This window comes from Apteryx mantelli, chromosome 10 (assembly GCF_036417845.1).
Source record: "Apteryx mantelli isolate bAptMan1 chromosome 10, bAptMan1.hap1, whole genome shotgun sequence".
Classification (NCBI taxonomy): Eukaryota; Metazoa; Chordata; class Aves; order Apterygiformes; family Apterygidae; genus Apteryx; species Apteryx mantelli.
The window spans coordinates 23,452,189-23,468,558 of NC_089987.1; the positions used below are offsets into that span (position 1 = coordinate 23,452,189).

The 16,370-nt window shown below is 52.6% G+C and overlaps 1 protein-coding gene across 2 annotated transcripts; it reads left to right on the forward strand.

The window, feature by feature from the left end:
* The first annotated feature begins 3,480 nt into the window (after positions 1-3,480).
* Positions 3,481-15,548, forward strand: CFAP20 (cilia and flagella associated protein 20). Of its 2 annotated transcripts, XM_067302732.1 has the most exons (6): positions 3,481-3,650; positions 10,716-10,795; positions 11,878-11,989; positions 12,386-12,574; positions 14,039-14,149; positions 15,059-15,548. In XM_067302732.1, the coding sequence occupies exons 1-6, from the start codon at positions 3,567-3,569 to the stop codon at positions 15,062-15,064; spliced, it is 582 nt and encodes a 193-aa protein (XP_067158833.1). In that variant the 5' UTR covers positions 3,481-3,566; the 3' UTR covers positions 15,065-15,548. The 2 variants fall into 2 exon arrangements, with proteins under 2 accessions (XP_067158833.1, XP_067158831.1); XM_067302730.1 differs by lacking the exon at positions 15,059-15,548 and having other exon boundaries at positions 14,039-14,158.
* The last annotated feature ends 822 nt before the right edge of the window (positions 15,549-16,370 follow it).

The following is a 16,370-nucleotide window of genomic DNA, read 5'->3' on the forward strand; positions in this document are numbered from 1 at the left end:
GAGCCTCACTCCTCAGGCACCTGTATTTGCTTGGGCAAATACTTTCAGGCTTGGGTTTTACCACTTGTCCTTGCGTGCACCGAGCTGGGTGCGTCCACAGAAGTCAGTGGGGGCTGGATCTTGTCTAGTCCTGTCTCATCCGTGCTCCCGCGAAGAACAGGCAATATTTGCCCATCTCCCAGCAGAGTGCAGCAGCGCGATCCCCTCAACAGTACTCCTCGGCCTGGGGGTCGGCGCTGCTCGAGGAACGCAAGCACGTCCCTTCCCACTAACGCAGAAATCTAATTCCTCACGTGAGCGCAGATCACCATGTTTCAGCACAAATAAGCCAAGCAAGGGGAGCCGTTCCCCTCTCTCCCTTGGGAAGAGATCCTTGCTGGCGCTTCTCCGCCTGGCTCAGAGCAAACGCGACTGGCGTCAGGCAGAAGCCGGAGTTATTGTACTGAAGGCGACGCTGTCACTGTGTTGGAGCGTTTTCCTGCCCCTTCCTCCTGCCGTGTCTGGTCTGCCTCATGACGGGTCTGTCTGGTGACGGTGAGTGCAGAATCCGGCCCATTCCCACACCGAAATGCAATAATTCTGGCCTGAAATGCTCTCTGGGGAAATGCTACCCTAAGAACAAGCGTGATGCTGCAGTGGGACGATCTCCCGTATCAGCCAGCGTGTGGGAGGCTTTTCTGGAAAACACGGATTTTTGCAGACGTTCCAACGGTTTCTGATCTAACGAGGCAGCAGCCTCCAGCACTGGAGCATCCCTGTTAGTGCCGCATCGGTGCTCGGGAGAAACGAAAAGCTTTGAGCACACGGCTGCAGCTCTGGGAGTCATTGTGTGACAGCAATGATCTTCCCTTCCATCCCGACCAAAGGTGTTGGCATTCCCTTTGGCCATGGAGATACAGACAGTGACCTGGAAACATCTTGGAAGGCCTGAGTCAGGAAATCGCTTGGGAGTAACGTGAGCTGCTTTCCGGTACTTACACTTTGCAGTAATGCTGGCCCCCCAAACCCAGATTCCCATAAAATGGGCTAATCTCTAAACAACTACATTTATCACTCACTTTTTAATGGAGCTTCTGGCATTAATAATCCTACTGGATTTCTAACTGGTATGTGTAACTGCTAATGTCCGCAAGCTACTCAGAGCGGTATCCAGATGCCTGGACGGCCAAATGTCACCTACTGGGCATGACCACTGCCAGTAGTAACACGGGGCAAATTAAGCTTGGGAACTTGGGATGCAAGACTTAGGCTAAGGGGAGTACCAAAGTGATGCCTACGTTGTGCAGCTGCTCCATTCTTTCATAACCGGTAAAGAGAGAAACGTAGGTCCCCAAGACAAAACACAGGAGAACCAAAACTGTGAAACACCCAAAGAAAAAAAGTGTATTGTCAGAAACAGAAAACGAGGAAGCCTCCTTTTGGCCAGTGGTTGCAAACTGCAGGGGGAGAATTGGGACATTTCAAAAACGTATCCATCTAAGTCAAGTGTTCATTAGATTTAATATTAGTCAATTCATTAGCTACGATGGACTGGCTATGGGTGTGTGGCCTCGAACAGCCTTGGCTTCAGTAACACTTAGCTGAGTGAATGAGAAAAGGGGATGGAGAGGCCGTTCTCGTGACTTCCGTCTGGCAATGCTTAAGGCTGGGTCAAAGCCATGGTGCATAATAGGAGAGAGTCCCGGCCTCGGCCTGGATTTCACGGTGTTGAGGACTTCTCTCCTAGCTGGCAGCTGCTCAGGATGGCGTCCCGGTGCTGAGGCCATGCTGGACCTACCTGCCTGTACAACCTGCACCACCAGGCGACTGTGTCATTCTGCAACACACAGGGGTTCACACACAGACCAGCGCCAGGGCACGATCACTGCCCAGCACAGCCTTCCTCCCCCGTGTCCGCTTCTGGCGACTACAGCCACGACAGCGGCCCCTCAACGCGCAGGTCTTCGGGCCCAGGCTCCGCCTTTCCCAGCTGGAAAGGCTCCAAGGGGGAGCTGCCCCCGGAGCCCGTCCAACACCGGGCACTCACAGAGGACTGTGCGTCACGTGCGTCTTGCTGCCAGTCACACGCAACAAAGATTTCTCTGTCCCCTGGGCGTCTTAAATGGTTACGAGGACTCTCACCAGCCGCTGTCTCCCTCCCTCCCTCCCTCCCTCCCGTGACAGGCGTTCTGATTCACTGCTGAAATAAGGGCTTTTTGGTACGCGCTAGCATTAGCAGGAGAAGAGGGCAGATGCGGCTGCTTTTCAAGGTCCCTCCTTAGCTATCCTGTCCTCCATTAATCAAATATATGCTCACACGAAGCACCAAGGATCAGCGTTTTCAGCTGATGCTTCAGAAATCAGCAGTGACACGCAGGTCCCAAAAAGCAGGGCTGAGGCTGGGAAGAGGACTGGACAGACGTGGGTCCCGTAGGACCCCCAGATCGAGGTCCCTGGCAGGGCTGTGCCCTGTTACTTTGTCCTCAGTCAACCCCGGAGCCGCCAGGCACACAGCCTGTCTCGCCGTTACTGCCGAGGGGGCCGAGCGGCTCCCTCGTGGCGCTGGGCACCGCTGCGCACCCAGGGAAGGGGGGACCCATCCTGAGGCACCACCGGCCCTCTGCCCCGGCCTCCCCATGGCTGGCCCTCTCCCCTGGCATCCCCCCAGCCGGCCCTCTCCCCCCAGCCTCCCCATGGCCGGCCCTCTCCCCTGGCCTCCCGTGGCCGGCCCTCTTCCCCAGCATCCCCCCAGCCAGCCCTCTGCACTGGCCTCCTTGCGGACGGCCCTCTCCCCCGGTCTCCCCAGAGCCAGACCTCTCCCCCTGGCCTCCCCATGTCTGGCCCTTTCCACCCAGGTCCCCCCGGCCACCCCTCTCCCCACGTCTCCCCACAGACCTCCTCCCTCAGCCTCTCCCCCCGGCCGCCCCTCTCCCCACATCTCCTCACAGACCTCCTCCCTCAGCCTCTCCCCCCGGCCGCCCCTCTCCCCACGTCTCCTCACAGACCTCCTCCCTCAGCCTCTCCCCCCGGCCGCCCCTCTCCCCACGTCTCCCCACAGACCTCCTCCCTCAGCCTCTCTCCCCGGCCGCCCCTCTCCCCATGTCTCCCCACAGGCCTCCTCCCTCAGCCTCTCCCCCCGGCCGCCCCTCTCCCCACGCCTCCTCACACGCCCCCTCCCTCGGCCTGCCCCCGGCCGGCCCCGCCCCCCGGCGGGGAAGGGGCGGGGCGCCCCGCGCGGCGCCGTTGCCAGGGCAGCACGCGCACGCTGACAACGCGCGGCCCCTCCGCGGGCGGCCGGAAGTAGATCCGACGGCGTTGCGGGGGGGGGAGGAGAGGCGGAGGCGGCGCGGAAAGTAGTTCCCTAGTGACGGCGGCTCCGCGCGACCCGGAAGTGCGGCGCGTGGCGCGCGCGCGGCCGAACCGGGCGCGGAGGGATCCGCGGGCGCCGCCGTGTCCTTGCGCGCGCGGAGCGGCCGCCTCGGCTGCGCGGCGGCGGCGGCGGCGGCGGCGGAGGCGGAGCAGCGCGCCCGGCCCGGCCCGACCCGGCCCGGCCCGCCGCGCCCGCCCGCCTTTCCCCCGGCCCCGGCATGTTCAAGAACACGTTCCAGAGCGGCTTCCTCTCCGTGCTGTACAGCATCGGCAGCAAGCCGCTCCAGATCTGGGACAAGAAGGTGCGCGGCGGCGGCGGCGGCGGGGCCTGGCGCGGCGGGCGGCGGCGCCCGGCCCGCCCGCGGCCTCCTGAGGCGCCGCGGCCTCCCCCGGGAGGGTCGGGGCGCGGGGGGCTCTCGCCGCGGAGGGCCGGTGGCTCCGGGGAAGCGCCGGGCCCTCCCCGCTCCGGCCTCCGTCCCCGCGCCGCGTTCTCGGGGCTCCTCGTCGCGCTTGGTTTATTTTTTTTCCCTTTAAAAATGTTTCTTCTTCCTTCTCTGCTGAGCAGAGCACCCACTCAAAGATGGCAGGGCAGCGAGGAGCTGGGCAATGAAGCACTGAAAGTGGCCGTAAAAAAAAGTCAGGCGCTTGAAATGTGCAGACTGATTCAGAGCTCTTCTTTGCTTCATCACCCGCTGTCACGCAGGGTTCGCCATGTGACCACAGGGGTCTTCTTTTCCTCTTGTTTCTCGGGAGATGTCTCGTTTTTTAATATGGCCTCCAAAAGCCATTTAAAGCTAGGCTTCATGGTAGTCTTTCAGGGTGTACAGCAAAGTCGTGAATGTTTCTTCTCTTTCTTTTTTGCTTCTGGCCATTTCTACAGTGGTTATACTGACAGTTCCCTGCGTTTTCCTGGGTATTTCAGGTATCTGTGAGCTTTTGCCCTTATTGGGAAGCTTGGAAGTATTGCATCTGATGCTGTTATCGCCCTCTCCTTCTCTGCAAATCCGTGCTGGTTATTGTTGCCACTTAAAAATGATTCTGCAATATAATTGCTATTATCATTTGATAGCTGGCTCCCCTCTCTAAGGTTACAATGTTTATTCAGTTTATTGTCATGTTATAACCTAACCTGAATTTCTGGTGGAGTTTCAGCAGGAATGAAAGCTTCCAAAGCAGGCAGCAGTGTTATATTTTTGGGCCTCAGGAGGGTGCTGTGAATATTTACAAGTCACGAGATGGGGGACAGGCACTGCTCACCCATCCTGTTTCCCGTCAGCAGGGTGCATGTGCTCCTCTACAAAGGACTGAGTTGCCTGGCTCGGACTGGCCTGTTTTGGTTGTGTGCATGTACCTAAATGTATCTGTTGCACTCTTTCTTGTGAGTGCATTAGGCCTTGTGTTCAAGTGTTTGTGATTTGAAGAGGGGCCAGCTTATCTGGATGATGCAAGAACGGGACGCGTTAAAGACGGTTAGACAAAGATAAAGCCCTGAGCAACCTGATCTGACCCTGTTCTGAGCAGGAGCTTGGACTAGAGACCTCCTGAGGCCCCTTCCAGCGTGATTTATCCTACACGCAGTGACACAGTAGTGACCATGCAGCTTCTGGGGTGTCAGGCAGCAACTCTGCTTGCAGGGGTTGGCGTAAAGCAGCAATCCATTCAGGTGTGAAACATCGCTGGATTGGGCCTGAGAAGATCAACAAAAAGTTGGGCTGTTAGGAGCAATGCTGTTCCCGAGAACAGCACCTCTGCGTGCAGGGTGCTTTTCATCACCCGCTGTAGGGCTTGCGGTGGCAATATCCGTGCTCCCTTGCGAGCAGCAGAGCTGCGTGGGGGTGCTCTTCCTTGCTCAGGACCTGTCTGTCCTGAGGAAGCCTGTCCAGCTTGGGCTAGCTTGTTGTGAGGACGACTGCTGCTCACAAAGGTGTGGAGTGAAATCAGAGCAGGGTTTTTTGGCTTCTTTGCCTGTGAGTATCAGCGTACCTCAGTCTTGAACTTGCTTTTCCACTTGAAAGGAGTTGGGGTGAGGGGTTTATAACAGTTTTGTCATTGCTGATCCTGCATGCTTAGTATGTTAAGAGCGATGGGAAGTGTAGGGGGGCACTTAGGAAGTAAGACATCACGCTGCCTTGGAGCTGAGGAAGAGGAGTCCCTGCGAGTCTTTACCCTTTAAGGAGTGATTATCATCCCTCCCCTCCTTAAGAAAATCATGCCTGCTCTCATTCGCTGGATGCTCTAAAGATTATGTGAACTTACACCTTGGGGAAATGCCACTCATGTTTTGAGTGCTGATGGCCTTCTGCAGCCTGCTGGAAGGGAGGAACTGGGTGCTAAGCTGCTGCTGAAATCTCCGACTTGATGCAAGAACTTGCCAAGGCAAGGCACTAGGGCAAGCCCCGTGTCTGGCCTGCGCAGCGTGTTCGTGCCAACGAGGTTGTGCCCTGCATTTGGTACCATGTTTACGGGTGTGATGGAGACGTACGGTCAGAGACTGCGCCCCAGGCTGGTGGCTGCTACTGGACTGCCTGGTTTTACAGTAGCTGAATGTAGCGACCACGTGCTGTTTTTGCAGACCATGTTGGAAGAGAGGGCTTAGGGAGCAATTGCAGATGTTAAGTGAGTAAATGTCCACACTTGGTAAGGGATTTTCCAGTGCAATTGTTTGTTGGAAAGTGTCGATCTGTCCAAACCCAGGCATCCCGGGAATTTTCCAGCTCTGGCATCTCTATTGGAGAAGGCTACTTAGGGCTAGGCTGAGGCTTTTGGAAGGAGGAAAAGCAACCTAAACTTGGCAACAAGTGATTGCTGCCCTTTCCTGGGGTGCAGGAAGATGCACCTATAGTTTTGGTGTGGACTGAAAACAGGGGAGTCGATGTTCTCCCATGTCCTGGGTGAAGGCCCCAATTAGCAGCTTCTTATCTGCCTTCACATGGATTCTCTGTACATCTTTGCAAACAGGCTGTGATTTTTTTTTTATTATTTTTTTTTTTGCCCTCCTGCAAAATGAAGAATTTATGGAATCTTAGAGCTTTGTGAGATGGAGAAAAACCATTTCTTGTTTAGCCCTAGTAGGATATGTACTCTTTGTGCTGCTGATTTAATGGAGATGGTAAGATGTGAATTAGAGGCTTCTTCATTCAATATAGAGATGGAAATTGGGCATTAGAAGCCGTTCCTTGTTACACTGTGCGAGTGTTTATAACCTCTCTCTGTGTATTAAGATGCTACCCTTCCCTTGCCGCCTTTTTCCCCACAGTGGGCTGTGGGTAAGCTCTGGGCAGGCCTTGGCAGTGAGACCTACCAAATCTGCTCTGTCCTGCATGCCAGCATCTCGTCCCAGGGGACTCTGGCAGGACTGAAGTGGCCAGGCCTCGGGAAGAGCACGGTGACTATCCCACCATCCTTGCAGGCAGAACTTCCACTTTAAGCTGTGTTCACAGAGAGCTAAGAACTGCTGGCCTGTGATTTCTTCCTCTGCTGCCTTCCAGAACTTCTCGTGCCCTGTTTGGAGACCTGTTTGCAAGGCGTATTCTGTCTGCGTTTAGGTATTCAGAGCCGTCTGTTTATTCCGGAAGTGTCCCACCACCGTGCTTTTCCCTCTGCCGCCAAAGCCCAGACATGCACTTAGCAATCTCCGGGGGACTCGCTGAAGCTTTTCTGCCGAGCAAATGGGAACAGTTCAATGGAACTTGTCAAATCTATCGATCCTCTTGCTGATTTCTCCATATTCCTCCTGCTGACAGACCGAGACAGAATTTCGTAGCAATTCCAAACGCCGCTGGGAGGATGTGAGGTCAGCTAGCATTCAATATCCATCTGAATGTCGGATGAGTGCTCTGCTCTCAGAATACGGATAGCAATTTCCCTGATTAACACAGCAGGGACCAAGTCCCAGCTAATGCTGTGGCCGAATCCTCTCTCGCAGCAGTTGTCTGACTCGTTGTGGTGGGGACCCTCCTTCGTTTCTCTGCTACGGCATCCCAGCCTGGATTGCCCCAGATCTCTGCATCTCGAATATGACAGTCCGTGCTGTTTACCCTCCTTCCAAATCTGTGCATCAAAAGCTACAGCAACGCCGCTTAGCTTCTGTGTTTTGCCTCTTGTTTTGCCCCCTCTCCCTTCTTGGGGGAGGAAGGTAGCACAAAGGCTTCAGGCCCCTTCTGGAGTCGCCACCTGGTTTGAGAAGTTTTAGCGAGGTCCTTCGGAGGTGAGGGCGTACCCATGCCAACAGCAGCCTGGGAGACGAAGATGGCAACGGCCGTGTTTCCGCTTGGCTGTTGTTAGTGCGGTTCCAGCCGTGCACAAGCCCATCGCCTAACGACGGTGGTGCCAGCCTTGGACAGACGGAAACAATTCGGGAGCGGGCCTCCAGAGGTCAGTCTCAGACTGCTTAATCCTGGCCCTGCAGCGTGCTCGGCGGAAGGGCAGCTCAGCCTGCAGAGGAGAGCTCATCTACTTGTTTTCCTCTGGTCTTTGTTACGTTTGTCTGGCGATATGTTACTGGCAACAACATCTGCCTTAAAAAAATATATACGTTTGGACACAGCTGTCTTTGAAGCTGTTGTTCCCGCTAAACCCTGCCAGCTTTGGGATGTGCATCTGCAAAAAAGGCTTTTTCAATATGTCTTTAGACATTAGATAACTTCCTGATTGTCCTAATTTAGAGTCCATTAGGCATTTGTAGGATTTTTGTTTTTAAGAGGGTAATTAGCTTTTCCTCCGGCTTCAAAAATCTGCTTTCTTAGGCTTAAGATGGCTGGAAAATATTGGCCCAATAGAGATGTGGAGTGTTTTGTTTTGCTTTCAAAAATTTTCTGAAATTACGTCTTTCCGAGTACCCCTGAAGTAGTGGAAAACCCTTGGAGACCTGGAGCTACTGCTGAGCAGCGGCTGATAGCTTAGCAATGCGCATCCCTCCCCTTTGGGCGATGAACAGGGCTCTCTTGCTGGGTGATGCGGCTGATGGAGTCGGCGGTCGCCTCTTGCTTTGCGTGATTTTATGGGGAAGTGACCTCCGGAGCTGGACGGGGGGGACGGAAGTGTTCCTCCGCCTGTGACCGAATGTGTCCTCCGTTGGGGAGATGGTCCCCGAGGCGTGCGTGAGGGGAGCAAGGCTCTCGAGTGAGCCGGGGCGAGGTGAAGGGGGGTGAGCTGGCTGCCTGCTGTTTCTCTTTTCTCTGGTGCATTGAGAACAGCAGCCGCTCTATAAAAACGGCGGGGAAGCCGGAGCGCTCTCCGAGCGTGAACGCTTGGCCGGGGAAGGCAATGCTTCGAGCCCCTGTTGGCTGCGAGCACTTTCAGTGCAGCTCAGCCTTATCTTATCGACACGGTGAGGCGGTTTGGACTTCTGATCCAGTGGGCATTGCCTCTGGGTCAGAAGCTTTGGGCTGATGTCATCCTCATAAATGTCTGTTCTTCTGTCCTGGAAGAGCTCGCCGCAGGCACGCGCAGACAGGCTGTCTTTTGTGCGGAAGGACGCCTGCGTGACCTGCCTACCTTATCTCTCCGGCTGCTGTGGCAGTGCAGCGAACACAAGTTTATACCGTGCTGGGACTAGGATGAAGGCCTCTGCCACAATCTGTCGATGTTTCTTACTTATCTCCTCTCTTTGCTGTCTTTCATCCTGTTTCTGGCAATGCTGAGGAAGAAAAGTTGCTTCTTTTACATTGTCCCTTTAATCCAGGGAAGGAAAAGCTTTCACAGGCTAAGGAATGTGACCTGGTTGCAGAGAAAGATACTGCTGACTAATCGGTTTAAAGCATATTTAGCTAACTGTCTTCTCTATTCCAGTCCTCTCCAGAGAAGCCCAAACCAGAGCCGTCTCCCTTCTGAGGAGTCGTAAGCTACCCCCAGTGAAAACTGTCTTACATGGCGTGGAGGCCGGCTTCCTTGCGTACTGCTGTGTCCTGGTTAAGCAGGGTTATTTCCTGGCATTAAATCGGCACACAATATCCCCGTGGATTCCAGGATTTAATTTTCCCGTATGCCAATTGCTACTGCTAATACAGAGAGGCACATGGGGCTTCTACCGCGTGGGTTCCAGTCTCTGGTAATTTAACAACAAAAAAAAAAAAGCTGCCAACTCATCCAGACCCTGTGCAGTAGTTGCTCCTGAGCAGACCTATAAATCCACGGGAGCTGCATTTGATGCAAAGGAGAAAGACTGTTATCCTGTAAGGATCCTCTCTCTCTCTGAGCTTAATGTTTTCTTGAAGTATTTGTGTGGGCTTGAAACAGGGTTAAGAACAGTCTGGCAGAGCCGGCTGCATTCTCGTGTTTATCAGCAGCAGTTAGATGAACCGGGCCGAGATTTCTTGAAACTGCATGTAACGTAGAGACAGGCCAGAGAGGCGGGCTGTTCGCAGGTCTTATCTCTTTCTTCCGGCAAATGTATCCAGCATCGACCAGGTAGGTCCATAGGAAGACATGAACTTAGCAGTTTTGAAGATGAATTGCCAAGCTTATAAATCATTTTGTATCTTATGAGTGCGACCATCCCATTAGAAGCTTAATGTATCCTATATTTTAGCAGCAGTGATCAGTGTTAAAGAAATTAATTCATGGAACCAGTAAGAGCGCTTGCAATTTGCTGATCTAGCGTCGGGGAAGAGGAGAAGGCTTAATTAGCAAAAGTGCCTTTTAAATGGAGATAAATTTGATGGGAAATGAGCTGCTTCATTAAAAAAATAAATCCTCGGACCCTGGGATTCAGCCACATTGCTTGCAGAGACAAATGAGTTTGTGTTGGCTCCTGGTTCTGCTCTGGCCTCCCTGAGCTCTGCGGGGAGCTGGCTGCATCCGTGTAGCTGAATCCCCGTGCCACTTAACAGCACAGACAACGGCTCTGCACTTGTGTGCTCTGTAACTAGGAGGAATTTTATCCAAGCTCTCTTCTGGCCTTGCTTTTTCATAGAGGCAGTCAGTCACGTCCAGCAGTAGAAAGCAAATCCTCTTGGTGACTAGTGTCTGGCTAGTGGCTTCCTTTCCTTGCCTTTGTATTCCCGATCCTTCTTGATTTTACTCCTTATCCCAGTCTGGTTTGATCTTGTTCTAACATTTTTCTGTTTGTTTATTTGGGCCTCTTGTGTGAGGCTTGAGTCATTTGTGTTCGCTGGAGTGTATTTTGATAGATCGAAGTCTTATGCTCAGTGTCCATGCAGTGTGCTGGGCCATAAACTCTTGCTCGGAGTTCTGGCACTCTGGGGTAATAATCGAAGTCTTTGAAATAGTGACATCCAGGACAGGAGGAGGCAAGTGAATGTAGACAGGTTCTCCCAGGATCTTTGTCCCCTTCTCGCCAGAGCTGTGGTGTCTCTTGTTCCCATTGCAAGTAATGTTCTGTGTTGTCTCCCCCACTTCTGTTCCAGGTGCGGAATGGCCACATCAAACGAATCACTGACAATGACATCCAGTCACTCGTGCTGGAGATCGAAGGAACTAATGTCAGGTATGAGAAGAAGACTCTTTCTCTCCTAGCATGCCCTGGGGGCTTGGCCCTGGAGCAGAGTGAAAGATGTTGGTGCCCAGCAGACATTTCCTTCAGACATTACTTTGAGCTCTTAATCAATAAATAGAAGAAAATGATCTGGGATCAGATCACTGCCACCCTTCTATAGCACTAGGGAACTACTGTGCCTTTCTCTGACACACTTGAGCTCTCTGTCATCCTCGGTGGGACTAAGGGAAGAGTTGCTTTATTTTTCTATCAGTTAGGAAAAAAAAATCATATTTGATACCTGGTCCCCACTCAGTGCAGCCAATTGCTGACAAAGCAGCAGTCTGCCTTCTGCATCTTTATTGTCTTAGGCCTGCTCTGCTGCTCTCCCCACGTGACAGTTACTCTCCTGACAGCAGGAAGGAAGATCAAAGGGAGATTTATGAGGGGAACTGCTTATGGTGCTTCACTTAGCAACCTCGTCCCCATGGACTAGGGGGAGAGACACAGGCTCCTCCGTTAACGGGTTCGGAGTCTCCAAGGCTTCTCCAGGGGAGATTGAGAGCAGGGCGCTCCTTATAAGGGCAGTGGAGACTCCTCTCCTACAGACAGGCTGAGCCAACGCTTCTCTTCATCCCAAGATGTGTTGATACAGAACTTGCCAGATGTGACGTGTACTTCTAGGGCTTGTGGCCTCTGTTTTCTTAGCCATATACAGTACACAGGGCTTCTGCTGTGCTCTGGAGGGCTCTACCTGTTCAGTCAAGGGCTAGGAGGAGGCTGTGTTAAGAAACTCTGCTGACATGGCCTTGAAATTAGGAAGGTGAAGCTGTCCAGGAAGGTGTTCAGTGTCCTGAGTGGGAAAAGTGATTTGAAATGCGCTCTCTGGGCCTTTTATCTTGTTCTCCCTGCTGCTGCCTCTGAAACTCTCCCTCCTGTATAGGAAGCCCTATAGGTTGTTGCTAAGATCTTACCACAACTGTCTTTTGTCTGCCTGTCCTCCAGGACTGTGTTAGGTCAAGTAAGAGGTTTGGGATTTGGACTGTGTGCTTTGTGCCGTGTGAAATTCTAAAGCATCTTTCTGTCCCTCTCAGTACCACGTACATCACATGCCCTGCTGACCCAAAAAAGACCCTGGGCATCAAACTACCTTTCCTAGTGATGATCATCAAGAACCTGAAGAAATATTTCACTTTTGAAGTGCAGGTGAGGAGAGCAGATTGGGGAGGTCCCTCCAGGGACTGGAGAGTGTCTTTGCAGTGACTGCTGAGCAAGGTCCTAAGAAGCCTGCAGTCTTACTGTTGTCTTTGTCCCAGGCAGTGTGTGGTTCCCCAAAACAGTTGTGGTTTCTTGGTCACATGCTGTGTCAGGTCTCCTGCTATGACAGTATGGGAGCACCAGTCAGCTCACAAGCACTTCGTGGCTATTTCTGAAACTGGGTCTATTTGCTGTCTTAAAAATACTTCTGCTATGAAATGGAGGGGGTAAGAATAGGAAAGCCCTCTCTTACAAACAAATAGAGCTCGAGTCTAGATTGGCTGTTGTCTCGGAGAGCTGCGAGCCACTCGCTTCTGAATCAGCTGCCTTGCTTTCCCACCCCAGGTACTGGATGATAAGAACGTACGCCGACGCTTCCGAGCGAGTAACTACCAGAGCACGACTCGGGTGAAGCCCTTCATCTGCACTATGCCCATGCGGCTGGATGACGGTTGGAACCAAATCCAATTCAACCTTTCAGACTTCACACGCCGGGCTTACGGGACAAATTACATTGAGACCCTGAGAGTTCAGGTACGAAACAGGTTTGTCCTACATACAGAGATCACCTGGTGATAGTCTTCTAACCGGCTGGGACAGCCTTGTTGGAGATCGGGAATCTGGGCTTTACCCCGGCTGGTTCCTTTGTCAGTCCCGCTCCTTGCGGCACACTGTGGGAGGAGAGTGAAGGCCCTTCTGAGACAATGGACATCTCAGTCCTGCCTCACTTCTCTGGGGTGAAGGAGCCCATCTCCATCTTTTTTTTTTCCTCTTTCTGGCTGTCAGCTAGGGTAAGAGTTGCAGTCCACTTAGTTTGCAGCAGCACGTTGCACGTGTCCTCCTGGGAGAATACCTGCTCAGTTAGCCGTGTAGTGCAGCACTGTTCAGACACACCAGACGGCAATGGGTCAGGCATGACTGGATCAGACGATCATCCCTGTGGGTGCCTGGCTGATACGGACACAGGCTGGAATGTTCTTTACATGTCCCTGATCAGGCTTGTTTCCTAAGGTGGTGGAGTGGCCCTGCCTTTGCCGATTCTCTTGAACCGGAGCTGAAGCAATGCTTGTTTCTTCTGAGGACGTGAGACTTGGCGCTAGTGCTGGGGATTCACATTCGCTGTGTTGAATGACATGAGTTTTTGTGAGGAATGCCTGTGTACAGAGAACGCCTCTTTCCTTAATATAATGGAACTGCTGCAATTCCCAGTGGTGGTGCCTGCTGATATCAGGGTAAACACCTGGGAAGCGTCTAGCTTCTCACATATGGATTTTGTCCCACGAGGAGGCTAGAGCGACTTCTTTGTTGTTGGCTGCTATTGGTGGCAGTGCTGCCTGTGGGCACAGACTGGGCAGTCTCATTCCTGTCCTCAGGGAGGTCCTAAAGAGGGAGTGTTAAAAATGCAGCAGGCTGAGAGTGTCTTCCTCACTAGTGCTGATACCAGCGGGGAAATGGAGGTGGGTTCACAGCAAAGAACCTTCCGCCTCTAAGCCACTAAAGTAGAACTGAATTTGCAGAGATGCCAGAGTTTTGGCCAAATTTCTGGAGCCAGCTCAGGTTGCTGGAGACAGCATCTAGCACAGGACAGAGAACATGGGCCAACCTTTCTTCTGTGGTACGCTACCAGCTTCGGAGAGAAGCAGTGAGGTCTCCTGAGGAGACTCAGGCTGGAGGCTACTCAGGATAGACAAAATAACAGTCTCCCTCCTTGTGAAGCAAACAGGATGCTTTGCTGGCTCTCACTGAGCTGTAGGTCTGCTGGCTTTCAGTCCCCCTAACAGTGATTGAGAATTGATGGCATGCTGGGACATCCTGGGGGAAAGCAGTGGGGGCACTGGGACAGAAGGGGGAAACCACCCTGCAGCAATGAGCAGGCTGGAAGGGCTTCAGAGGGGGCAGGCTGCTGAAGCAAAGAATCCAGGCCACTGCGTGAAGGAAGAGCTGAATGTGGAGAGAGCATATGGAAAAAGGGACTCACTCTCTTATTTTGACTCTTAGATCCATGCCAACTGTCGCATCCGACGGGTGTACTTCTCCGACCGGCTTTACTCAGAGGATGAGCTCCCAGCTGAGTTCAAGCTCTATCTGCCTGTCCAGAACAAGGCCAAGGTGAGCTAGCCGTGGGCCAGGAGAGTGGGAGCAATAGCTGGACCAGGGCTAACATTCCTCCTCCCTCTCTTTGCAATCCAAAGTTTCTCCTAGGAGTAGAGTGTTTATCCGTGGGTTTTACGCTTTGGCCTATAGCCGGGAAGCACCCTTGCTGGTGCTAGGGTGAGCATTTTGTCCCGTGGATTGCTGAATGAGTTTCCTGCCAAACAACATGGAAGTTGTTGTTCCCATCTAGGAGCAGGGTGAGCTGTGCTTCTGCTTCCAGTGTCCTTCCAGGTAATGTTGAAGGACTCTGGGCAGAGCAGCGGCCTCCTGGCATCTCTTGGTAACCTTCAGATTCGTCCATGACTCCATACAGTGGCTTCTATAAGAGCTGGTTGCAGCTCCATGCTTGTCTCGCAGGAGAGATGCCACTTGCATCCCTCCAGCCCAAATTTGCTCCCCTCTGATTCTCTTCCCTGCCCAGTGCAGATGGTAGCGCTATGAAGTGAGGAGGGGGTGGGCAAGACGGGCTGCTTGGTAGGAGGAGATGCTGAGCTCTGCCTTTGCAGTGATGGGACAGGAGTCCCCAGCGTATGGGCAGCAGCCTCAAGCAAGTGGGGAAGCACCTTCTTTGCCGGGACCAGGCTGTCCCAATGCAGATGCCTCTACTTTTAGCAGGGAAGACTCCTGGGCAAAATTTCTAGGAGCTGAAGGAGGGAGGTCACAGACGCTGATCTTAGTGGGAGGTAGAAGGCAGTGTTCTCAATAGATAACGCTTTTGGGGAACCTGTCACTATTTTCTGGGCTGTTGCAGCCTTGCAGAGGTGCCCAGGGAACACTCGGAGTCCTCCCAGTACAGTCTGCTTGGTGCTGCCTGTATGCTGAGTGTCTAATAAGTGTCTCCTTTCTTCTCCCTGCTCTGTCCAGCAATAACACCATATTGGGAAGAGACGCAAGAAGTGTTTGGGGTCGGTAGGAAAACAAAAGCAGGTGGAAGAGAAGGCCCTACTGAAACCAAGTTTTAGATCAGCTCACCTTGCCTAAGGTAAATTTGATTCATCTGGGATCCCTCTTCTGGACAGGACACAGTTAACCATGTAACAGGTCTGGGACTGCGTTGTTGGTGTGTGAGTTGTACAGAATCAGAGATTTCCTGGCCATTCCTAAAATGCCGAGTCTAAACAATGCAAGTGGCATGGTACCTAATTTCTCGTGTGGCGCAGAGGGGTTGCTGAAAGTGGCCACTGTGCATCTGAAGAGAGGATTCAGCAGGAATTACAGGGTTAAGTGTGCCCTCTTGAAGATACCAATTTTATTTTCCTTCCCTGGTTTTCCATCTCTTATTTTATATATGCTCTAAATATGGATGTAATACTCACTCTTGGAAAGTTATTAAACATTTGAATCTGTTTGTTAAGTCTGCTCCTGGTGTCTTCCTCCTGTGATGGGTCCATTCACTTGCACATGTTAGCGCTTCAGAAAGCACTGGGGGATTTTGTTAGGAACCCAGATGTTACAATTTGCCTCTGAATTTGACTTGGATTGGCAGCCTTCCTTTTTAAGGGAGAGCTCAGCCACGGACAACAGTAATCTGGAGAGGGGAAAAACACTAAGGTTTCAATACAGGAGATGGGATCTGTCTAGTGTGGCTTACTCCAGTCCCTCTGTGAGGTTCATGATAATCGACCTATAACAAAACTCATGCTGTTCACTTCTGGTAGATGGAAACGGGTTTTTCGTTCCCTTGTTTGAAGCCGTTTTCTCCGCAGTGACAAATTGGTCTTACCTGCCTGGTAGGGCACAGTCCTGTTAGCTCTGTAGTTATACAACTCACTCCAGTTCTCAACCAAGCTTTTAGCAGCTACTTATAGCAAAAGGCACACAATAGCCTTCCAGCTGCCAAATTGTCCCTTTCCCTGGGGATCAAAGGGGAGGTTTAGCAAAGCAGCATAACAGAAGCGGAAGTCTTTTCCTGTTCTGAAGCAGCCCTTCCCGGCTTCAAACCAATTTGCTTTTGTTGGGGAAAGGCTTGCTGAGAGGAGGCTGCAAACCTCCACCAGTGACAGAGAAAGTCTGGGAGTAGCTGACACCTTTCCTCCCTGAGGCCAAGCCCCCAGCAGTTAATCAGGTCAGCAGGTCCCTAGGCTTATAATGATCCGTCCCCGGTGCTGGGTTGTGCAGTGAGTTGGGAGAACTGCCTTTATATTATTGTGCCTTAAAACGAAGCTGGCCTTTCCCA

Coding starts and splice junctions, on each gene's coding strand:
- CFAP20 (XM_067302730.1), top strand. CDS start 3,567: ATGTTCAAGAACACGTTCCAGAGCGGCTTCCTCTCCGTGCTGTACAGC. Junction 3,651..10,715: donor TCCAGATCTGGGACAAGAAG/GTGCGCGGCGGC, acceptor CTTCTGTTCCAG/GTGCGGAATGGCCACATCAA. Junction 12,575..14,038: donor TTGAGACCCTGAGAGTTCAG/GTACGAAACAGG, acceptor TTTGACTCTTAG/ATCCATGCCAACTGTCGCAT.